This window comes from Trachurus japonicus, chromosome 10 (assembly GCF_045865225.1).
Source record: "Trachurus japonicus isolate A0001 chromosome 10, Traja_1.0".
NCBI classification, from domain to species: Eukaryota; Metazoa; Chordata; class Actinopteri; order Carangiformes; family Carangidae; genus Trachurus; species Trachurus japonicus.
The window spans coordinates 4,414,791-4,441,177 of record NC_140916.1 but is presented as its reverse complement, the minus strand read 5'-3'; the positions used below and the strand labels follow the sequence as shown (position 1 = coordinate 4,441,177).

Below are 26,387 nucleotides of genomic sequence, written 5' to 3'. Positions count from 1 at the left end.
ACACACACACAGACACACAGACACACACACCCTGCTGGTTCGACATGTCACCGATCGATGAACCAGCGGCTCCCGACAAAGCGTCAGCCGATCAATAGGCCCTAATGTGGCACAGCGACGGCACACTGGAGACAATAATCCTGACACCTCCTCCTCCATGACCCCCCCCCCACCCCCACCCACACACACACAGGGTGTTCATCACCTCCTGATTGGTCGACAGTCAGACTGACAGACAGGTCGGCTGGACGCCCTCGATCGATGAGTCGCTGTCGTTAGGGGCCGGAGGGGGGGCTCAGAGCAGACACTGTTCAATGACTGTAGTAATAATAATAATAACAATTATAATAAACACTCTTATAATATTAATTAATGAATATATTAGTGACAGAAACAATGAAACAGGAGGAAAATTAAAACAACAAACATTTTTGAATTTGTCTCTGTGTATTTTTTTAAATTATTAATATTAGGCCTATATTATAATATTATAATGAATAAAGAATAAATAAATGCTACATTAAAAAGCATGTGTATCTCTGTGGCGGGAGTAAAACTGTGGAATAGCCTGACAGAGGATCTCAAACAATGCAAAAACATAACACAATTTAAAAATAGATTAAAACATAGTATGATAGAAAGCTATAAACTGGATTGATCAATTGGGTGTTGATTGCAACTGTAATGCTGTTAAATTATTTCCTTCCTTTATTTTTTGGCTTCATTTGTTAATTATTGGATACTTGTTTCTTTCTATGACTCTGAAACCATGAAGAGCTCTAATGGATTTAATGGAATATTGAATTAAAGGGTAGCCTAGGCATTTATAAGCTAGATAGCTTCAGCCTGCAGCTTTTCTATCTATTTATGAACGAGTTGAATGAATTATGGTTTTATGGAAGGTTGACTGACTGTGATTGATGCTCAACTGTAAACAATTTTGTGTAAAAGATCGAATAAACTACCACTACTACTAATAATATTATAGGCTATATAATATTATAATAATATTATTATAATATAATATAGGACAGTCCCACCCTCGTCAGATGTGAACATGAACTGATGAAGCCTCTTGGATGTGAGGTGAAACGTCTTCCTAGACAAATAACCAAGTCCTGTTGTTGATTTAAATTTCCTTGAGATAACTATGACCTGGACAAATGAGAATATTCACAGGCTTATATTATAATAATATGATATTAATAAAATGCTCATTACAAGACAGACAAACTGAGTCCTGATTGATTTATATTCTTCTTCTTATTAATAATAACAAAATCACAAAAATCAAAACAACACATTAAACACACACACACAGAAACCTGGTGTGTGTCCTATCACAGGTTTCATTCATGTCCTGATGAGAAACAAACTGAAACCTTTAGAGACGTGAAGACGAGACAAACGTCCACAAACATCTGGACTTTTTAAAAACCGTCCGTCCACAACACGACGACGACCGAAAAATAAAAATCTCTTCAAGTTGGAAAAGAAGAGGTGGAGCACACACACAGACACACACACAGACACAGATTGTTGCATCAGGAATGATGATGTATAAATATTGACCACCAACTTTAGATGTGTGTCTGTAGATGTGTGTGTGTAGATGTGTGTAGATGTGTGTAGATGTGTGTGTCCCTGATGTAATCCACATCCCTCCTGGTCAAACTGGAGCATTTTAATCCAGAGGAACAGGAACAGAGCCAGGATCAGGATCAATAATGCAGAAGTGGTCGTTATCCTAAAAGTATTGTCCCCCAGGGGTGTGTGTGTGTGTGTGTGTTAGTGTGTGTGTCTGTGTGTGTGTAAGTGTGTGTGTGTGAGAAAGTAAGTGTGTGTGTGCAGGGTGGAGGTCTGTTTTGACTATAAAGGTGGATGAGGTAGTGGTAGGTCATCGCAGGAAAAGGGGAAAAGGGGGGAGAGGACACACACACACACACACACACACACACACACACACACACACACACACACACACACACACACAACACACACACACACAACACACACACACACACACACACACACACTCTCACTCTCTTACTGGAGTTCATTTACAACCACCAGGGTATTACAGAAACCACACACACACACAGACACACACACCTCCCTCCTCTCAGCGGTCATCCGTCATCCGGACGCTGACATGACAGCTCGGTGGGGGGGAGGAAGGGGAGGAGGAGGGGGGGGCTTCATCCTGGGGCGACGCCCGCCATCTGGCAGGGAATTCTGGGAAGGCCGGAGGAGGCTGAGAGACCACCAAAAGGGGAGTTGGTGGGAGGTGGTGGGAGGAGGAGGTGGGGGGGAGGAGGGGGAGTGGAGGAAGTGGTTGGAAAGCCGTGTCTGACAAAATAAAAGCAGCTACCTGAAGACGTCAGCAGCGAATCAGCTGCTTCGTTAGCTCGGCTCATCAATCAACCTGAACCCATTAACTACAACACAACTGGGTCAACTGGTTCCCAGTCACAGCAAACTGCTACAGGACTGGATTAATGAGCAGGAAGCTGGTCAAACCAGTTTACACCTGTCGTTCATATGGACACAAACCAGTTCAGTGTAAAGACAAACCAGTTTAATATGAAGACAGACCGGTTTAATGTAGAGACAAACCAGTTCAGTGTAAAGACAAACCAGTTTAATATGAAGACAGACCGGTTTAATGTAGAGACAAACCAGTTTAATGTGAAGACAAACTAATTTAATGTGAAGGCAAACCAGTTTAATGTAGAGACAAACCAGTTTAATGTGAAGACAAACCAGTTTAATGTGAACACAAACCATAGTAATGTGAACACAAACCATAGTAATGTGAAGACAAACCAGTTTAATGTGATAGTAATGTGAAGACAGACCATCGTAATGCGAAGACAAACCATAGTAATGTGAAGACAAACCAGCTGAATGTGAAGACAAACCAGTTTAATGTGAACACAAACCATAGTAATGTGAACACAAACCATAGTAATGTGAAGACAAACCAGTTTAATGTGAAGACAAACCAGCTGAATGTGAAGACAAACCAGTTTAATGTGAACACAAACCAGTTTAATGTGAAGACAAACCATAGTGATGTGAAGACAAACCATAGTAATGTGAAGACAAACCAGTTTAATGTGAAGACAAACCATAGTAATGTGAAGACAAACCATAGTAATGTGAAGACAAACCAGTTTAATGTGAAGACAAACAAGTTCAATGTGAAGACAAACCATAGTAATGTGAAGACAAACCAGTTTAATCTGAAGACAAATCATAGCAATGTGAAGACAAACCATAGTAATGTGAAGACAAACCAATTTAATGTGAAGACAAACCAGTTTAATGTGAAGACAAACCATAGTAATGTGAAGACAAACCAGCTTAATGTGAAGACAAACCATAGTAATGTGAAGACAAACCAGTTTAATGTGAACACAAACCATAGTAATGTGGAGACAAACCAGTTTAATGTGAACACAAACCATAGTAATGTGGAGACAAACCAGTTCAGTTTTACTGGGTTCATGTGTAAACTCACCATGTCTGTCCTACGCTATGAGCCGGTCAGTGAACTCACCGTGTCTCTCTCTCTCTCTGCAGCCGATCCTGTACGAAGGCCAAGACAAGAACCCAGAGATGTGTCGGGTCCTGCTCACCCACGAGATCATGTGCAGGTAAACACACCTGGCTCACCTGTGTGTGTCTGTCTGTCTGCGTGTGTGTGTTGTTTTGTATCTTATAAAACAACAACAGCAACAACAACAACAACAACAGTGATGTGTTCATGGTAGAAACGACTCCATCTCTCTCTCTGAATCAGATTTTACTGTCTGAACAGGATCAGAGTGTAAAATCCCCCAAAATCACACAAGTTACCATGGCAACGCCCATGTGTTTTTGTTGTCTTGTGTATGTGTGTGTGTTTGTGTGTGTGTGTGTGTGTTTATGAGAGAAAAGAGCAGCTGTTGGTTTGTCGTTCATAACACCAATCAACACGTCTGCTGCCCTGCTCGTCTGGAGTTAATGGTTTCACTGGTTCAGACTGAAGAGAAGGATAAAAATACTACACATACACACAGTACATGTCTGGTTCATGTGTTCACATGTCGACTGGCGGAGGTGAACTGGTTCAGTTCTGGTTGAACTGATTTAAACTGGTTTAGTAATTGGTTTAGTAACCGGTTTAGTTACTGGAGTTGACCTGGTTTTGTAACTGGTTTAGTAACTGGTTGAAGTGGTTTAGTAATGGGCTTTATGCACAGCTCCACTACTTCCTGAAATTTCTGAAGCTCCTTTATTTCCTGTCTTACATTATTGGACCAACTGATTAATCCAGGTGTGTCTGACCATTGTTGTGAGGTCAGACACACAAAGGAGCTGGCTTATTTCAGGAAGTAGTGGAGCTGTGCATAAAGCCCATTGGTTTAGTAACTTGTTGAACTGGTTTAGTAATTGGTTTAGTAACTGGTTAAACTGGTTTAGTAACTGGTTGAACTGGTTTAGTAATTGGTTTAGTAACTGGTTAAATTGGTTCCGTTCTGGTTGAACTGGTTTAGTAACTGGAGTTGAACTGGTTTAATAACTGGTTGAACTGGTTTAGTAACTGGTTTAGTAAGTGGTTGATCTGGTTCAGTAACTGGTTTAGTAACAGGTTTAGTAAGTGGTTGAACTGGTTTAGTAACTGGTTTAGTAAGTGGTTGAACTGGTTTAGTAACCGGTTTAGTAACAGGTTTAGTAACTGGTTGAACTGGTTTAGTAACTGGTTTAGTAAGTGGTTGAACTGGTTTAGTAACCGGTTTAGTAACTGGTTTAGTAATTGGTTTAGTAACTGGTTTGGTTACTGGTTTAGTAACTGGTTTAGTAAGTGGTTGAACTGGTTTAGTAACCGGTTTAGTAACTGGTTTAGTAATTGGTTTAGTAACTGGTTTAGTAATTGGTTTAGTAATTGGTTTAGTAACTGATTTTGTAATTGGTTTGGTAACTGGTTTAGTAACTGGTTTAGTAATTGGTTTGGTAACTGGTTTAGTAACTGGTTTAGTAATTGGTTTGGTAACTGGTTTAGTAACTGGTTTAGTAATTGGTTTAGTAACTGGTTTAGTAATTGGTTTGGTAACTGGTTTAGTGACTGGTTTAGTAGCCTAAGTGGTTGAACTGGTTTAGTAAGTGGAGTTGACCTGGTGCTGGTTCAGGGAACAGGAAACTGGTTCAGCTGGTTCTCTACAGGGTTTACTGGTGTATGTGTGCAGTCAACTGGTTTTTACTGGTTCATACTGGTTATACTGGTTAGACTGTGTTAGTCTGAACCAGACCTGGAGCCTGAACTCCTCCTCTTCTTTTTCCTCTTCCTTCTCCTCGTTTTCTTCTTCCTCCTCTTCTTCCTCCTCTTCCTTTTCCCGTTGTTATTCTTCCTCCTCCTCTTCTTCCTCCTCTTCTTCCTCCTCTTCCTCTTCCCGTTGTTCTTCTTCCTCCTCCTCTTCTTCTTCCTCTTCCTCCTCCTTCTCCTCCCTATATTATGGGATGTCGTCCCCAGTGCTGCGGTGTGTGTCATTATGTGATGGATGGAGCTGATGAGCTTCTTTCCACTGGTTAATGAACGAGGGATCAAACTGTTTCCACCTCCGCTCCGTCCCCGGTGACCTCAGCTCCCTCAGCGCCACAGGGGGCGGAGCCTCTCCAAGTGTGTGTGTGTGTGTGCAGGTGGAGGGACACCACTGGACCTGGACCAGATTCAGGTCCACCTGACACCACATCGTCATGGTTACAGTCATGAATCAGTTAATTATCACAACGATTAAATTAATTCAGAACCATACACTGCAAAAACTCAAAATCTTACCAAGAATATTTGTCTTATTTCTGATCAAAACAAATCTCATTCTTAAAATAAGACTCATCACATAAAAAGTAGCTTGTTTTTAGACACTTTTTACTTCTTTCAAGCAGATTTTCACTTAAAATAATCTGATAGCCGGGCAAGTTTTTCTTTCTTATTACAAGCACAAAAAACTTGCTTTCTCTGGCAGATTTTTCTACTTATTTCAAGTGAAAATTAGTTTGAAACAAGTGAAAATGATCTGAAAACAAGTTAATTTTTAGGTGATGAGTCTTATTTTAAGTGGAAAGTGGTTAGTTTTGACTAGAAATGAGACATTTTGACAAGAAATATGACAAATATTCTCAGAAAGATTTTGAGTTTTTGCAGTGTAACAACCGATAGAACGGATCAATTAACTGATCAATATAAACAATCAAACTCTGTGTCAGTGTGTCAGTGTGTGTGTGTGTGTCTGTATGTGTATGTGTGTGCACATGTGTGTGTGTGACCTCTCTATTGTCTCACTGTGGCACATTAACCAGTTTTAAATGGGACTCAGCTTCTTTCCAAAACTACCAATCACAGCCCAGTGAGCAGGCTCAGCTCAGCGGCGGCGGCGGTGGTAGCCAGGTTGGCATGGCGGCGTTGCCAGCGGGCTCCCGGAGGCGGGCCAGCTCCGGGCCGCTCGCCTCGCCTCGCCTCGCCGCCACCGCGCTCCCTCGCTGGCTGCCGGAGCTCGGGGCGACGCTGAGAGACGCCTGCTGCCGCCGCTCCGCTCGCCGTCAGGGAGGGAGGGGGGAGCACTGTAAAAACTCAAAATCTTACCAAGAATATTTGTCTTATTTCCAGTCAAAACTAATCTCATTCTACCTAAAATAAGACTCATCACATTAAAAGCAGCTTGTTTTTATACACTTTTTTTTACTTCTTTCAAGCAGATTTTCACTTGAAATAAGTAGAAAAATCTGATAGTGGAGCAAGTTTTTCTTTCTTATTACAAGCACAAAAAACTTGCTTTCACTGGCAGATTTTTCTACTTATTTCAAGTGAAAATTAGTTTGAAACAAGTGAAAATGATCTAAAAACAAGTTCATTTTTAGGTGAGTCTTATTTTAAGTGGAAAGAGATTAATTTTGACTAGAAATGAGACATTTTGACAAGAAATGAGACAAATATGATTTGATATGAAAAAAGATTTTGAGTTTTTGCAGTGAGGAGGGGGAGGAGAGGGGGAGGAGGGGGGGGCAGGACAGAACCACCAGGCCTGGCTGCTCCCGCTGCCGCCGCCGCGACGAGGCGTTCCAGGCCTTCGGGTAATTACAACACTTGGTCTTTGAAAGCGAGCCCTGGTCTGATCGGTGTTATCTGGACCCTGTGATCCGAGCGCCGGCCGCCACCGCCACCGCCGCGCTGCTGCTGCTGGTCCGTCCTCTGGGAGCCTTTGAAGGGCCCTCGCTGTGTGTGTGATAGTGTGTGTGTGTGTGTGTGTGATAGCGCCCGGACAAACGTCTCTTTGTTGCTTCAAGTAGATTCCACTTGTGGCGACGTCTGAAGTGGCTGCAGAGGAGGAGGAGGAGGAGGAGACGGAGTAATGATGCTTGTGTGGCCGAGGATCAGCGGCCAAACTGGCTCCTGTGGCGGGATTATTTTTGGGCCCTGAGAGTGTGTGTGTGTGACTGACTGTGAGTGTGTGTTTGGTGGCTGTACAGCGACCTGAGGAGTCTCTGCAGCGGCGATGAGGGATGAACCCTCTCTGCCAAAATGAGTGACAGCATCACACACACACACACACTGTTTGTTTTGTTTTTGCCAGTTTCAAGCCACGCATACACACACACACAGATACACACACAGAGCGCGACACACACACACACACACACACACACACACACACACAGTGAGGGCTTCACACTCCTCAGGTCTGTGTGTTGTGCTCTCAGTCATTAGCCGGCCGTGGTGTTAGCCTGTTCGCGGCCCGGGGGGAAACGTCATTAAGGCGATATTGTGGACGCTCAGCCAAGGTTTGTTTTCGTCTTTGGAATCGGACCCGGTCCCTGGAGGGGCCCGGCAGAGCTCCTGGGGTCCAGTTTGTTTATAACACTTCTTTGGCAGTTTGGAGGAGGTTGTCACCACAGCAGCACCAGTGGGTTTCCAATGCTAATTGGTCTCCTGGAACTTTCACTAATGGTTCCAAGTAGCTGGGGGAATAAATTATTGTGGCGCGTTCTACGGCAACAGTCACACACACACACACACGGGGAGACGCGGGGGCACAAACACGACGCTTAGTTTGTGATTTTTCTGTACTTAGAGATCAAACATGTGATAAATGATTCATGCAGCGGCTCATTATGGATTCACTGCCTCCGTTTGACGCTTGTTTGTCAAATGGCAATTTGATTCAGGACGGCGGGCGGCCAACGCTGCCGCGCGATTGGACGTCACGGGTCATGTGCAGCGCGATTAATTTTTAAGAATTACCGGAAGATATGTTAATGAGCCCTCGGCGTGGAGCCATGGAGCTGCAGCAGCTCCACACGACAGAGACCAGAGACAGAGACGGAGAGCAGCAGTCCACTGGTCTGCAGCTCTGACCCTCACTGATGTTCACTGGTGTGTAATGTTCAATAACATTCACTAGTGTTAAGTAATGTTCAATAACATTCACTAGTGTTAAGTAATGTTCAATAACATTCACTAGTGTTAATGTTCAATAACATTCACTAGTGTTAAGTAATGTTCAATAACATTCACTAGTGTTAATTAATGTTCAATAACATTCACTAGTGTTAATTAATGTTCAATAACATTCATTAGTGTTAATTAATGTTCAATAACATTCACTAGTGTTAAGTAGGTAATGTTCAATAACATTCACTAGTGTTAATTAATGTTCAATAACATTCGCTAGTGTTAAGTAGGTAATGTTCAATAACATTCATTAGTGTTAATTCATGTTCAATAACATTCACTATAGTGTTAATTAATGTTCAATAACATTCACTAGTGTTAAGTAGGTAATGTTCAATAACATTCACTATAGTGTTAATTAATGTTCAATAACATTCACTAGTGTTAAGTAGGTAATGTTCATTAACATTCACTAGTGTTAAGTAATGTTCAATAACATTCACTAGTGTTAATTAATGTTCAATAACATTCACTAGTGTTAATTAATGTTCAATAACATTCACTAGTGTTAAGTAGGTAATGTTCAATAACATTCACTATAGTGTTAATTAATGTTCAATAACATTCACTAGTGTTAAGTAGGTAATGTTCATTAACATTCACTAGTGTTAAGTAATGTTCAATAACATTCACTAGTGTTAATTAATGTTCAATAACATTCATTAGTGTTAATTCATGTTCAATAACATTCACTATAGTGTTAATTAATGTTCAATAACATTCACTAGTGTTAAGTAGGTAATGTTCATTAACATTCACTAGTGTTAAGTAATGTTCAATAACATTCACTAGTGTTAATTAATGTTCAATAACATTCACTAGTGTTAATTAATGTTCAATAACATTCACTAGTGTTAAGTAGGTAATGTTCAATAACATTCACTATAGTGTTAATTAATGTTCAATAACATTCACTAGTGTTAAGTAGGTAATGTTCATTAACATTCACTAGTGTTAAGTAATGTTCAATAACATTCACTAGTGTTAATTAATGTTCAATAACATTCATTAGTGTTAATTCATGTTCAATAACATTCACTATAGTGTTAATTAATGTTCAATAACATTCACTAGTGTTAAGTAGGTAATGTTCATTAACATTCACTAGTGTTAAGTAATGTTCAATAACATTCAATAGTGTTAATTAATGTTCAATAACATTCACTAGTGTTAAAGCAGAAGTAAGTGATATATTTGTGTTAATATAAGTCTTAAATAGTTATATCTTCCGACAGCAATCACTTACATAGAGTGTTTGGACTGAAACACGGGTCTCTCAGTCCCTCTGCTCTGCTCTGAGTCGAGGAGAAAACATTTATCGTATCCTACAGTTTTTATCCAATGAGGAGAGAGAACGGCATGCAGGGGTGTGTGTGCAGCCAAGGAACGCCGTGAATGTGGCGACGTAGGGACGAGGACTGTTATGGTGCGTTCAAGGCAACTCGTATTTTTCCGACCGTGAAGTGGTACCAGTTCGATCTGGTACGAGTTCACCGGTCGGAAGTTACGAGTGGCCGTTATAGTGACTTTCACCGGTAAAACAGGTCGGAAAAACACGAGTGGGTTGCCTGAAACGCTACAAAGTCGTAAGTTGTGACTTGAAGCTGTAATTTACGATTTCAAAAGCCTGCCTGGAACGCAGCATTAGCGAAAACGACCGGACCACTTACTTCTGCTTTAAGTAATGTTCAATAACATTCATTAGTGTTAAGTAATGTTCAATAACATTCACTAGTGTTAAGTAATGTTCAATAACATTCACTAGTGTTAAAGCAGAAGTAAGTGATATATTTGTGTTAATATAAGTCTTAAATAGTTATATCTTCCGACAGCAATCACTTACATAGAGTGTTTGGTCTGAACCACGGGTCTGTCAGTCACTCTGCTCTGCTCTGAGCCCAGGAGAAAACATTTATCGTATCCTACAGTTTTTATCCAATGAGGAGAGAGAACGGCATGCAGGGCTGTATGTGCAGCCAAGGGACGCCGTGAATGTGGCGACGTAGGGACGAGGACTGTTATGGTGCGTTCAAGGCAACTCGTATTTTTCCGACCGTGAAGTGGTACCAGTTCGATCTGGTACATAGACTGTACAAAAAGACGTACTGGTACGATTTCACGGGTCGGAAGTTACGAGTGGCCGTTATAGTGACTTTCACCGGTAAAACAGGTCGGAAAAACACGAGTGGGTTGCCTGGAACGCTACAAAGTCGTAAGTTGTGACTTGAAGCTGTAATTTATGATTTCAAAAGCCTGCCTGGAACGCAGCATTAGCCAAAACGACCGGATCACTCACTTCTGCTTTAAGTAATGTTTAATAACATTCACTAGTGTTAAGTAACGTTCAGTGTTCTCTAACGTTCACCATGTTCACTCTTTAAATCCACTCAGACTGACGTCGTCTCCACTGAGACTCTGTCTCATGTCGCTGCAGCAACAAGTAAAATATTGTTTAGTATCTGTTGATGTTTGTTTACTGAATCTAAACATAAATATCATGATCAATATTAAGCCCTATACACATAGTATTACCTGGGGACCTCTGGTAATTTGTAATAATTGCGGAGGACGTCTGTGATCTTAATCCCGTGCGAATGCGCCATGTCAGTAATTTGTAAAGTAAAAATTCCCCTGCAAATGACCTACTATATTTCACCAAAGACCGACGTCCCGTGGTAAAACTAGTCCTCGAATCTGCATCTCAGTAATTGAGGGGCATTTTTTGTTCTTCCCCGGTTGAAACCATACTGTACGGGTTGAAACATGGAGGCCGCGGTGGAAATTATGAGCGGCATTTTCGAAGGCGTTTTAGGTGCAAACACGGGCTCGTATCGGTGCTGGGGACCCATTTGAATAAACAGCTCAGATCCATAAAAAGAGCGAAATTTTGGAGGATATTGAGATGGATGACGGCGGCTTTCAACAGGCTTAATACAAATGCCATGACGGCCCGTTATTGCGAAGTCTTGTTGCTGCTTTGACATTTTATTTACATTTGCTTCGCACATGGATGTGACAGCAGCGGATGTTACGACGTGCACAGCTTTGACGTCATGGGACGCAAGACAAATTTCGGAGTGATCTGATAATAAAGTATAATCTTAATTGGAGCCTTAATGTCAGTAAATTCGAGTAAAAATACAGACTTCACTTATCCCGTGCGAATGCACCGCAAGAAACACAGACGTGGGGGGGTAATTTACAAATCACCCGACGTCCCCAGGTAATACTAATCCCGTGCAAATAGGGCTTTAGACCTATTTTCATTTGGAGTGTAAATTATTTTTTTTTAACAACAAAACAAAACAAAACAAAACAAAACAAAACATTAAACCAACTCTAAAGCCAATCAGGAGGCAGCAGCAGGTGACACCTGAAGCCTTGTTTGACTCCGCCCCCTCCTCCTGTGGATGCCTCCACAGGCTGAGCCCCCCCCCCCTCTTTGCCCTCTGGCTACCTGGATGGCTGTTTGGCCAGCAGCCGTCTGTTTGGCTGGCTGGTTGTCAGGGGCGACGACACCAGGGGTTGTCGTGGGGATGGGGGTCGGGTGTGGGGGGGGGGGGTCCACAGCGGTGCCTCCATCACTGGGCGTCGGCCAACTGTTAGTGACCTTGGTTTGGACTCTACCCAGCTGGACAGAGAGAGAGAGAGTGTGTGTGTGTGTGCGTGTGTGTGTGTGGAGCTGAAACAAAGCTGATTTTCAGAATAAAGGTCTTTGTCTTCACAAAGAGAATTATTCTGAAGGTCTTGAATATTTCCTGTCATTTTAAAGTTCAGATTTTCAGAATAAAACCTTCAAAATCAACAGAACTAATCGACTGATTCATTTCACTGTGAACCATGTGACACAGTCGGACGGATTTCAAAATAAAGTTCATGTTGGTCTGTTCCTCTCTCACCTGTCGTCTCTCTCTTCCAGTCGGTGTTGTGACAAGAAGAGCTGTGGGAACCGCAATGAGACGCCGTCCGACCCCGTCATCATCGACAGGTAGGAGCTGTTCACCTGTTCACCGGTTCACCTGTTCACCCGTTCACCTGTCTGCCAGGTCCAGGACTCTCTCTTTACACCAGCTCTTTGTTTCGGGCTCGTCTTTAACAGGAAGTGATGCCACTTCCTGTTTGAGTTTGACTGTGTTGTTGAACGCTCCCAGGTGTCAGTGAACGCAGCACAGCTGATGGTTGGACTCTACCTGAGCTGTCGGCCATGTTGTCTTCATGTGTTTTATTTTGACACAACATTTCTCCAGGTCCATTTAGTCGCTGCTCTCGAGCTTTTGATCACGATGTCACGATACCTGGTTGTCATGGAGACTTAGATGTTTATGTTTCCATGTTTGTTGAGTTTTTGAAGATCCAGAAATAACTTTTTTAAACGCAGCTACACGTCATAATATCAGTGGTGCATTCAGGAACACTCAGACATGGAGGAACTGTCTGGTTCTGGTCCAGGTGAAGTTTGAGCCCTGGATGAATTAGAATATTATTATTATTAATAATAATAATAGTAATAATAATAATAATAATGATTATTGGTGAATATTTACCGTGTGTCTTTGTCTCGGTGCTGACGATGGAACCTTTGATCCACTCGACACAAACTCACATGTTTCTGTTTCCTCGTCTGTTTTTCTCACGTCGCACTTCCGACTCGGAGCTTCAGTGTGAACTGAGTAATTAACACCACACAGAATAACGTCTACACACACACACACACACACACACACACACACACACACACACACAACAACAACAACAACACACACACATTCTCTCTCTCTCTCTGATCTACATCCTCCTAGTTATTTAAAGTATTTTCCTGAAAACACTCAGGAGTCAGTGGAACTTTACAAAAACAACAGAGAGGATCCACGAAACTCTATATAGCCTAATATAGTGAGTACATCATGTAGACGATGTAGGGAACGACGGGAGGAGAATTCAGACACTACACAGTAATTTTCTGAACGTGGTTGCGTCAGCTGATGCTCCAGGTGTTGCTGTGACGGAAGCAGACGCACTGAGGATCATGTAAACAAACCGGACACATAAAAATAAAATAAGAAAAACCGGGAACATTGAGGATGTGGTTCTGTGTGGTTGTATTTCTGGGACAATAAACTGCTGAAATATCTGAAGTTTGGTTTGGTAAACTACTGTCTTTCCACTTAAAATAAGACTCATCGCCTAAAAATTAACTTGTTTTCAGATCATTTTCACTTGTTTCAAACTAATTTTCAATTGAAATAAGTAGAAAAATCTGCCAGTGAAAGCAAGTTTTATGTTCTTGTAATAAGAAATAAAAACTTGATCCACTATCAGATTTTTCTACTTATTTCAAGTGAAAATCTGCTTGAAAGAAGTAAAAAGTGTCTAAAAACAAACTACTTTTTAGGTGATGAGTCTTATTTTAAGTGGAAAGAGATTAGTTTTGACTAGAAATAAGACATTTTGACTTGAAATAAGACGGTAAGATTTTGAGTTTTTGCAGCTTCTGTCGCTGATCCAGATGTGACATCACAGATCGTCCTGTTTGTTACTGAATGATGATGTCAGACTGTGATTGACAGCACTCACACAGACACAGACACACAAACACAGACACAGACACAGACACACACACACACACTGAGTGAATATTAAGCCGACAATCCTTTAACATTAACATTCGTCCTCGCCGTCTAATCCCTCCGCCTGCCGCGTCCTTGGAGTCGTCGGCAGCTGTCCGTCACAACGCCGGCCTCTGATTGGTCGGGTCGTGGTGGTCGGAGCCAATGACCTCAGAGGAGGTCAGAGGGGAGGGGGGGGGTGTCGGCACCAGGTCCATGTTGGCTCGTTAGAGAGGCCTTGGACTGTGGCCAGGAGACACACACACACTCACACACACACACACTTGCAGATACGCACTGACTGAAAACACACACACACAAATATAAGAGAAAATGCATAAAGTACACACGTGTTCATACATGTTAGAATGGAACACATCACTGACACACACTGCACTGTGTCCTCTCACCTCAGTGTGTGTGTGTGTGTGTGTTTGATGGGTGTTTTTAGAGGTTTTGTCACCTCCTCTGTGTTTCTGTCACACATGAGATGAACTCCATACAACCCCCCCCCCCTCAACAAACACACACACACCATTACACACATGAGGACAAAGACAGAACAGTGTGTTATGACACACACACACACACACAGCTGATTTACTGCAGCTTCGCTTGTTTCTCTGCATCTTCACCTTGTTAAGAAATGTAGGATTTATTACTACACACACACACACACACACACACACACACACACACATTACAGTTGTGTTGTGTTGTGTGTGTCTGTGTGGTGCTTTAAGTGTTGCTCAGTGACCCATCATGTAAATGATGTCGCTACAGTAAAACAGTTAAATGTTGTAAATTCACGTCTCTGAAATAAATCAAACTGACACACACACACACACACGCACACACACAGATCTGTGTTTTATCAGCACCATTGTCTCTGTCTCAATCCGTGTTTGGTTCCTGCTTTCGTTTTTTTCTGTTTCAGAAGAAAAACAGAAGAACGGGTCTGTTTTTCTGATTTTCCATTTTGAAACAAAAACGAAAAAACAGCGTTTTTCTGTTAATGAATTAAAAATGGGAAAAAGAAAAATTTTAAATTTGGCTTCTGCAAATTCCTTTTTTCGTTTGTCATTTAGGAATGTGACAGCAGACAGACCAGATTGGAAGCGCATGTGTGTAACAACGTCAAAATAAAAGAAGCGTGCTATAGATAATAAAAAGAACGGGTCTGTTTGTTTTGAAACAAAAACGAAAAACTGAAAAACTAAAAAACATAAAACTGCGTTTTTCTGTTGAGGAATTAAAAATGGGAAAACAAAAAATAAAAATATTTAAAATTTGGTTTCGGTAAATTACTTTTTCTCATTGAAACAGAAAAATGAAAGAACGAACCATACACGGATTCTTCTTGGGATGTCGGAATGGCGGTTGCCCCCCCCCCATAGAGATGAGGTCACAGGGGGCGGGGCTTCTGCTTTGACTCAATAACAAGTTTGTTGCAGCTTTAAACACAAGAACGTTTGCAACACACACACACACACACACACACAGTTGTGTACACAGTTGTGTGTGTGTGTAACATGATGTGAAGCTTTTGATCACATCACATGATGCTCTGCAGCTGAGCGTGTGGCCTGTGTGTGTGTGTGTATAAACGCTCTCTGGTGGCTCCGTGTGCCGGTTAATGGCCGACATCCTGCCGAGGCAGCAGAACGCCGCTCTGACGGATCGCCGCCGCTTCGCCGTTATTACACGCTAATATTGCAATTAGATGGGCGGCCCAGTCGCCGGGCGGAGACATAAATCGCCGCCGAGTGTCAGAGCATACGAGGAGGCCGAGCTCTAATTACCCAGAACACACCTCTCTCCTCCCTCTGCTGTCCGACCGTCACCTCCGGCGTTAACGGTCTGGTCTAACACGGAGGTCACGACCCCCCTACACACACACACTTTGATGTCATCAGCAGAGGAGAGTCAGAGTGATGGAGGACGACCTTTGACCTCCACTTACCCTCACTCTGTGTCCTGGCCCCTCCCACTGGCCACCGCAGCAGCTGTGTGTGTGTGTCTGTGTGTGGATCAGGTGCCGGTGTGTTTAAGTGCTGCCGGTTTGGAGGAAGGATCAGTGTGTGTGTGTGTGTTAGCGCCGTGTTAGCGTGTTAGCAGACAGCTCTTCTGGTTCATGTGTTTTATTGTTTTTCACAGTTTGTGACACAGTTGGTTCTTGGTTCTGGATCTGGATTCTGGGTCTTGATTCTCGGATCTGGATTCTCGGTCTTGATTCTTGGTTCTGGATCCTGGGTCTTGATTCCTGTTTCTGGATTCTGGGTCTTGATTCCTGGTTCTGGATTCTGGGTCTTGATTCTTTGATCTTGATCCTCGGTCTTGATCCCTGGTTCTGGATTCTGGGTCTTGATTCTTTGATCTTGATACTGGGTCTTGATTCCTGGTTCTGGATTCTGGGTCTTGATTCTTGAATCTGGATCTTCTTGGATCTGGCGTTCATCCGGTGTTTGAACGCTGATGCATTGTGACCACGGTGTTGTGTTTATCGTGGTAACCGTGGCAACCGAGGTAACCGTAGCAGCACAGCTGGGCCGTGTCAGGTGTCAGGTGACACTACGACTCCCAGGATGCATTTCACCAACAGCTGTCCATCCAGTCACGGAGCTCCGCCCCCAAACCAAAACAAAGAATCAAGATGGGGCCGGTGTGTGTATGTGTTGTGTGTGTGTGTGTGTGTGTGTTGTGTGTGTCCTTCCCAGCACTGGCATCGATCGGGGGAGCGAGGCCCGTTGGAGCCGGACAGATTAAGAGTATAGATTTACAATAAAAGCAGGACATTACTGGGGCTGAGAGGGGGGGTCAGGACCTGCTGCAAGGGCTTGTGGGTAATCACAGTGAAGGTTCAGGGTGGTGTTGAGTCACGACCTGGAAGGTTGCAATGCATCCTGGGTAAAACAGTCAGTCAGAGTCAGGTTGGACAGACGGACGTTTTATTTTGAAGGCTGGTTCTGACAGGAAGCTGCTTATGTCACAGGCTGTTTTCGAAACCGCATACTACCGTACTGCCTACTACATACTGTGTTAATATGTATTGTATACTGCATACTGAATGTGGGATTCAGTCTGCTACTTCAGCAGACCGACGCCGTTCACACCGCAGTATGCAGTATACGAGTTTCCCAGAATGCATTTCACGGGTACCGGTAGCGGTAGCTGTAAAACAGGTGAAAAGCTGTTTTATTTCCCGCTCTGGCGCTGTTTTATGTAACTTTATTAAGTTTTAATATTTTTTTATGTGAGAAAGTAACTGGTAAGATCCCAAATATACGGCCAGTTTATCCAAATGACGGCTGTTTAGAAGTTTGCTACAATGTTTTTCGGAGAAGTGAAGCTCCGCAACGACCGGGACATCACAGAGACAGCATCCGGTCTGCAGAGCTGCTCGGCTGGCCAACCTCCGTCGTCATCCCCGGGGAGAAAACGATCGCTAATTAACTTACCCGCAGGATTTTAGAGGTTTACCACCGGCTGGTGAAATTATTTTTAGGAGATAAATGTTGGTCTCATTGATGAAATCTAACACCTGTGTCAGTAGCATTAGTTAGTTTGAAAGTAATGGCCAAATCAGTACGTACTAGCAGTATAGTATGCAGTTTCGAATATAGCCACTGTCCTCAGGTAAACCGGTAAACAGGAAATGGATCCTGTAGGCTGTGATCCAGGTGCATTCTGGGAAATGTAGGCTCAGTGTTCACTCTCTCTCACACACACACACACACACACACACACACACACACACACACACACTGGTGTAGATGTAACCAGGTTGTTTAGATCTTTACTCTCTGTCTGTGTGTAGTAAACATGGGTCGATCGGTTCTGATCAATCTCCTTATTGATCGTCATCAGCTCCTCTGCTCCGGTCTGGTCCTGTTTGTGTTTGTGTTTGTGTGTGTGTGTGTGTGTGTGTGTGTGTGTGTGTGTGTGTGTGTGTGTGGAGGGAACCAGAGGGAGGAGGTCAGAGGTCAAGTATCAGCCTGTTTTTGGACTCTTGTTTACGTTCTGTGGCCGAGAAGAAGAACGAGAATAAACCAGAGGAATGACTCAGAGTGTGTGTGTGTGTGTGTGTGAGATCAGATCTCGTGGTCTGACCTCTGACCCTGTTTTCCAGAATCTGTCTCTGAAATACTAAAACTAGAAATACGACATCACTCGTTTGTTTATGTTGAGGAAGAGGAGGAGGAGCAGCTGGATTCAGAAACACTGTCAGACCAGTTCAGAGACAAAGGTCCAGATCCTCCTGGTCTTGGTCCTGGTCCCGGTTCTGGTCTTGCTCCTGGTTCCGGTCCTGGTCCTGGTCCCAGGAGACCGACCCGTCTGAAGGGAAGATGTTGGACTACAGGTCCAGTCCAGACAAGAAGTCCCGACCAGGAGTTGGTTCCAGTTTTCAATCCGCCATTAAACGAGAAGTTAAAAAAGTATTACAGTAACATTAACATTAAAGCTGTAAAATAGACGACTGAGATTAAACCTGAATAATATAAAACATCTGTGGTTGTAGATCCGGTCTATACTGGTCCCAACCGGAAGTAAGATTTTCATATTTTTTGGAGATGAATCATTTACAGCAGTCTACCTCAAACTGTTTGACATCCAGGATCCAGGATATTTGTTCTGAAACTGAAGAAAGCTCCTATTTTTAGTCAATGTACGTTCAAAGTAAGGTGTGAAGTTTTGGAAAAATGAAGAGAGATATCTGGAAAAACGATCTGGCTTGTGCAGTGCACTAATTTCTACAGGGTCATAGCTCCCGTCTCAAATCAAACATGGCCGCTGTGCACTGACCGGAAATGACTCGACAGCTTCTTCTTCTATTTTTTAAAATTCTGATTGCAACTGGCCGTTGTAGCCCTGTCGCCAACACTTTACAGCGCTTTTTGCCGATCAAAACGAGCTAGTAAGTTGTATTTTATTGTGTTTGTGTTGTTGTTGTGTTGTTAAAGACATTTACGCCGGTGTCAGCTCTGTCGCTGTTCAAAGCAACCGCTGCCGTTTGAAAAGGCATGAGATGACGGCCATTAAGTGTGGAAAGTGTCTAACGATCCACACTCAATTTTCTGGCCATTTGAGTGCGCCAATGTAGTGCGCATTTTTACACACTGCTCAGTGTGAACGCACTTATGCACTCAAAATATTAAGTGTAAGTGCAGAAGTGCGCGATTTGGGACACACCACTGGTCCTCGTCTCCTCCTGGTTCCACTTCCTGCTGCCTGTTAATTGGATGAGGAGTTGATGACATCACCTCCTGCAGCTTCGTTAGCAGCTCAGTGTCGACATCCAGCCGAGCTCAGCTGGAGACACGCAGACCCCCCCTCAACCCCTCTACCCCCCCTCCAGCACCAGGGGATCATGGGAACTCCCCCCCCCCCCCCCCCCCACTTATCTCCCCGTGCCTCCCTTCACCAAATCCCCCTCCCAGCATGCACCTCACCCCCTCAAGGCAAATCACCTTGTTAATTTCACTGCACACACACACACACACACACACACAGAGTGATGATGTCACTAATGTGTTGAGTGTGAGAGGAAATGTATCGATCAGTTCACTGAGCTGCTTGTTGACGTCCGACAGCATCTGATCTCATGGAGAGAGGGGGGGTAGGGGGGGGGTCAACCCCCCCCCCCCACACACACACACACATACACACACACTGCTACACACACACACCTCTGTGTACTTGTATCTTTCCCTGTAGTAACTTTGTCGCTCTCTCTCTCTCAATTCAATTCAATTCAATTCAATTCAATTCAAATTTGCTTTATTGGCATGAATGTTACGAGAACTATGTTGCCAAAGCATCAAGAATCAATGAAACAAATATATACAAATAAAATAAAAATAAAAAGTATACATACATTTATACTATACCTTATGCATGTGTGTGTGCTGATGAAGTGCTCTCTCTCTCTCTCTCTCTCTCTCTCTCATAAACACAGATTGGGTGTCATTAGGCAGTTGCAAGTTGTTTTATATAATGAAAATATATACACACAGTTCATATTAAATGATGATGATGATAATAATAATTAGGGCTAACACACACACACACACGTGTCTTCTTCTGGTTCTTCATGTGTTGTGTGTTGTTCAGGGTTCCCGCTCTTTTCTTGAAATCATTTTCCAGGACTTTTCCAGTGGCTCCAGTCTGATAGACATGTTAATACACTGTAAAAACTTAAATCTTTCCTTCCTTCTTGGTAAGATTTTGAGTTTTTGCAGTGTATGCCATACACTAATACATCCCCCGTCCAATTCATGATTTGGAGAAATGTTCGTTTCCACAGTTGTACTCTATTTTGTACATTTAACCAGTCTTTTTTCAATGTTTATTCCTCTCTCACCCCCATTAGTTTGATTTAAAGGTGTGCAGTCTATGGCTCTAATTTATGAAATCTCATAAATTGTAAAATGTACTGTAATCTCTTACATCTTTAATCTCTATGTGCTCAGAAATGATGACACCGCAAACATGCGGTCCAATACTGGAAACACTCATCAACCCAAAGGCTTTAGTTTTCTCACTAGGAACTTTTTGGAAGATAAATCCTCGGTGGGGTCTGGAAAGGTCAAATAGAGTTCTGGTAGCTGATGTCACAGTGTGATAAATCATTTTCCAGGGCATTTTTTTTTTTCTCATTTTCATACTATCAGATACAACAATGCTGTACAATACTGTATTGAAAATCGACTATAGAGCGCACCTGAGTATAAGACAGTAGGGAACTATGCAAGTCCGCTTGCTTTTCCTCTGTTCTGGTTACACTCCTCTCCTCCATGTGCATTTGTTTACAAAGCCGGTGAAAAATCAATAAATGGAGCGGTGGATAACGTTGCATTACATAACGTATACGATGTTACGGCGTGTGTGTTTGTGTCGTCTTAACCGTCATAAACAAGAGATTACGGGTTACGGAGCGCGTTTGTGTCGCGGTGCAGCAGAGACGAGAGCTGGAAGTACAGAACTACGTAGATAACTTCTCACTTATTGTTCCAGAGCACTGATAATCAACACGGATCAATACTGACCAAAAAATATGATACCCATACATTTTGAATGAGATATTGTTCATGTTTAGTGTTTGTGTAGAAATCTGTGTGTGTAGCCTCACAGGTTAACACACACACAAACACACACATGGTGTAAAAACACTGTTATTATAAAGAATCTAATTAATTCTGTTGTTTTATTTCATTATGAATAAAAACATCGTTTCATATTCAGACGTTTAACCTCCGAAAGAAAAACATCAAACAACCCGAGGCAGGAACAGAGAGAGCAGCGCAGAGTGTGTGCGTGTGTCTGCATGTGTGTGTGTCTCTTTGTGTGTGTGTGTGTGTGTCTGTGTGTGTGTGAGAGTGAAATGTGAGGCGGGCGAGTCCAGACAGGACGACAGCAGGAAGAGAGATGGAGAGGACGGGTGAGGGAGGGGGGAGGTGTGGATGGACAGGTGGGGGGAGGGGGAGGGGGGAGGGTGATGGAGGGGTGAGAATGAGACAGTTGGGGGGAGACAGAGGGAGTTGGGGGGGTCAGATTAAGAGGGTATTGATTTCTATATAAAGATGGAGGGATGTGATATGGGGGAGGGGGAGGGGGGAGGGGGGAGGTCATGGGGGAGGAGAGATGATGGGTTGAGTTACATCAGGAGCTGAACTCAGTTTGCTACGTACGGAAACTCCACCTGGACAAACTTCATAGAGTTGAGTTTGGGGCCGATGACGACGCCCGATGTGCGTAAAAACATGGCGACACCACATGGCAGCCAGCACCGAGCTTACCCGCTCCATGTAGATATGAATGATATGAACGGCTAATTCAGAGCTGAAAGGAACACTTCACTTTGTTGATGGGGGGATTATTGATTAATGAAAAACAGACTGAAGAACCAAATAATCGATTTTCCTGAATAGAGAACAGGAGAAGTTATACAATGTCCCTTTAAAATACTTAGATGGCAACGGTGTGTTTTACAGAAACAACAGACCGCTCATTGAACGCAGCGACGGACCGATCAGAATGTTCCGGATCAGTGTGTGACCGAGTTTCAAGCAGTTTGGTTTGTTGTGAACGTCAGAACTGCAGCTCTGATACTGATACTTAAAATCATGAATAGTTGTAATCGTGTTTTTTTCTATGTAAGTGACATCATCCGGCTGTTAAGCGTGACGTCACGTGTGGTAAATATTCTATTTCTGGGTCCAAGCGCCGGCAGTTACCAGTTGTAGACAATGAATCTATAACCTCGTTCTTCCATGACTCATCTCTGAGAGTAAAAAATCTTACCAAGAATATTTGTCTTATTAGCTTAGTAGCTTGTTTTTTTAGACACTTTTTACTTCTTTCAAGCAGATTTTCATTTGAAATAAGTAGAAAAATCTGATAGTGGAGCAAGTTTTTCTTTCTTATTATAAGCACAAAAAACTTGACAAGTCTTATTTTAAGTAGAAAGAGATTAGTTTTGACTAGAGATGAGACATTTTGACAAGAAATAAGACAAGTATTCTTGGAAAGATTTAGAATTTTTACAGTGAAAACACTCAGAGAAACCAAATCCGGCTAGTTGTTAGACGGTGGGTCCAGGCGGTGAGGGGGCGGGGCTTAGTTGTGACATCACAAAGTGACAGGAAGTCGGAGTGACTCTCTCTCCTGAGACCTGAACTCCTGAAGGAGATCTGGACCTGAGCTCAGACTCCTGGTGTTTGTTCATTATTGGAACTTTTTCTTTCACTGGAGCCGTGGAATGACATCACACACAGTAGTAGACCACACACACACAGACACACACACGCTCCCAGCAGCCGCTCTAAACCATGACAGAGTGTGTTTTCTACCTGCCGTACTGAGCTGTGTAATCCCTTCACACCACAGCAGGCGTCCATCAGCCGCACCTCAGATCACAGCTGAGCGCGCGTGTGTGTGTCTGTGTGTGTCTGTTTGTGTCTGTGTGTGTGTGTGTGATTGTGTGTGTTATGGGCGTGAACACAGCACGATGGGGGAGGAGGCATTGTCATCCATATTTGATGTTGCTGCAACACTGAAGCTGAGGGAGACAAACACTGAACATACAACACACACACACACACACACACACACACACACACACACACACACACACACACACACACACACACACACACACACACACACACACAGAGTCATGGTTCAGACTGAGGACGGTTAGACAGAAGTTCTTCTTCTTCTGTTGTAACCTTGGTGACACCTGGATGAGTCAGTGATGATGTCACTGAACAGTCTGACACTTACTCAGGTAAAGGTAGATGTTTGTGTTAAAGCTCCTTCAAAATCAAGGTAGATGTTTGTGTTAAAGTTCCTTCTAAATAAAGGTAGATGTTTGTATTAAAGTTACTTCAAAATAAAGGTAGATGTTTGTATTAAAGTTACTTCAAAATAAAGGTAGATGTTTGTGTTAAAGCTCTATATACCATCCAACAACTTTACAGGTTTTGGTTTCTCTGAGTGTTTTATTCTGAAATCTGCTCTGTTTTTATTATTGGATCACTGTAGAAAACAGTCAGCCAATCAGAAGAGAGGCTCAGAGCTGCTGACCTCAGGTTTTACTCACCTGGAGCAGTAAAAGAAGCTGATTGGTCGATTTAAGTCCATTAAAAAACAGGAAGTAAGGAGGCGTAAACATCCCACAGTGGTTAACAGATGTGTCGCAACTTTGCAACTATATTGTCTTCTGACGTTACACGCACACACACACACACACACACACACACACACACACACACACACACACACACACACACACACACACACACACACACACACACACACACACACACAGACACACACACCTTCACCTTCTCTGCTCTACAAAATGTTGCCAAACAAGCAGCTCCACCATTTTTTTTTCTCCCTGTGAAAGCGTGAAAACAATCGGCTGCATCTTACTGCTGCACACACACACACACACACACAGACACACACAGACACACACGCACACAGACACACGCACACAGACACACACACACACTGCAGCTCACTCACCCACAACACAAATCAATACCAATTTATAATTCAGGATTGCTGGAGTTTGGGTTTTAGGGCAGCCTGGCTTCCAGCCTTCATAAATATTACAGTGTTATTGACTTGATCTCAATGAATTGGAGATTTTCTTCTTCTGCTTTTTTTTCTTTTCTCCTTCATTGCTACCCTGCTGCCCCAACCCCCCCCCCCCCCGTCCCCCACCCGCTCCCCCCTCCTCCTCCCTCCTCCTCCCCCCTCTCCTTTTCTTTTGGGTGTTTCTGAGGAGTAAAGTCTTCTTTATTCATTCTCTTTGAGTTGGAGATGAGACGACTAACAGGAGATAATGTGATGGCTAATAGCCGACGGACGGACGCACACACCACACACACACACACACACACACGCTGCAACACACACACGCGCTGCTGCAACACACACACACACACACACACGCTGCAGCCTTGTCCGTTCATCCATCACATGGAGCTGAGAGGATTTGTCGACCTCAGGTCTGAACAAAGACGTTGTCGTGTCGGACACTGATCCACCAGGCTGAGAGTGTGGCAATGGGCCAATTTGCCAAAATGTTGAACTATCCCTTTAATGTGTGTGTGTGTGTGTGTGTGTGTATGTAAGTGTGTGCATGACGAACACACACACACATTAAAGAGATAGTTCAACATTTTGTCAAATTGGCCCATTGCCATAATCCCTATAGTCATAGCAGTAGGTTTGTTACCTTTAATTGTCGGTGCAAGCTATTTTTAGAATGGCGGAGCAGAGCCGTGAGCTGCTCAGAGCTACGCTACAGAGGCTCATGGGATTTCTTGGTTTCCCTCATCAAACTCATCAAATACACAATCCAACAACTCCACAACGCTCTGGTGGACAAGTTGTGACCTGCACTTTCACAACGCTATGAGATAATAACAGAATGTTACCAGACAGAGTTGTTGTAGAGGGAAATACAGAGACTGCTTAAAGGGGAACTAAACCCCTCAGTTTTGGATGACGTGCTCTAAGCTTGAAATTCAAAAAATGCCCTGATTATGGGCGGGACTCCAGGAGCACTCTACGATCCCCCCTCCCCCCCCCTGCGCCCCATTCACACCCGCGAAATCACACAAAAGAGAAAAAAAAGTAATAAACACACATCGACACTTCTGCTAGCGCTAACGAGCTACTAACGAGCTACTCTAACAGCACTAGTAGCGTGGACACTACTAGGAGAGGACACCAGAGCCGTGACACAGCATCTACAGCTGATCCGCCGGCTCGTTAACTCGTTAACGGCTCGTTAGCGCCGGCCGCACTAACGATTCCCATTCAGGCAGCTGTTAGCAGCCGTTAGCCGCAGCAGAGCAGCTAGAGTGCCTAGCAACCGTTAGCGGCAGGCAGCAGCCGGTGCTGATTGGTCGGGGAGCTAGTGGCCGGTGACGAAAGCTGCCTCCAAAACGTCATCTGCCTCCATCTCAGCCAATAGAAAAATTCGATTGTAATAGCCGTGTTTCAACCCATAGAGGGCAGTCACTCTACATTTTTACTACAAAATACACCAAATTGAAATATTTTGACTAAAATGTCAAAAGTTGGACCAGAATCAACTGACAACACTACCTTATACCCAAATACATTTGTTTTCAGCAGAAAAAAGTGGTTTAGGGGTTTAGTTCCTCTTTAATGAAAAACTGTCCCTGAAGGCAACGCGCATCAGTGGTTTTGCATGAATTTCCCTATAAAACAACTCCGTCTGGTAACGTTGTGTTATTATCTCATAGCGTGGTGAAAGTGCAGGTCACAACTTGTCCACCAGAGCGTTGTGGAGTTGTTGGATTGCGTATTTGATGAGTTTGATGAGGGAAACCAAGAAATCCCATGAGCCTCCGTAGCGTAGCTCTGAGCAGCTCACGGCTCTGCTCCACCGTTCTATAAATAGCTTACACCGACAATTAAAGGTAATGAACCTACTGCTATGACTATAGGGATTATGGCAATGGGCCAGTTTGACAACATGTTGAACTATCCCTTTAAATTCAGCTCTCTTTTTATCTAATTAATTCGATCGATCAGTTGATTTTAGTTGACAAAAATCACACAAGAAAAATACAACAACAGTTTGTTTTCCTCTGTAATCTGAGGAAAGAAGTTACCCACAATCCTCTCTTCCTCCCCCCCTTCTCCTCCTCCTCCCCCCTCCTCCATACAGTAGAGATGGACGTATCGATTTTCCTCCTGACCACCAGCACAGTTTTCTTATTTTTCTCTCAGCTGATCCTCCT

General features: G+C 43.2%; 1 protein-coding gene across 4 annotated transcripts in view; it reads left to right on the top strand.

Annotated features, from left to right (window-relative positions):
• Window positions 1-26,387, top strand: part of LOC146979273 (transcription factor COE3) — a 170,596-nt gene that overhangs the window by 52,502 nt on the left and 91,707 nt on the right. For 3 of the 4 annotated variants that reach the window (XM_085788985.1, XM_085788983.1, XM_085788984.1), the window contains exons 5-6: window positions 3,586-3,659; window positions 12,411-12,479. In XM_085788985.1, the coding sequence (XP_085645111.1) occupies window positions 3,586-3,659; window positions 12,411-12,479 (143 nt within the window). The remainder of the gene's footprint in view (window positions 1-3,585; window positions 3,660-12,410; window positions 12,480-26,387) is intronic. The other variant, XM_085788986.1, reaches the window with a different exon arrangement.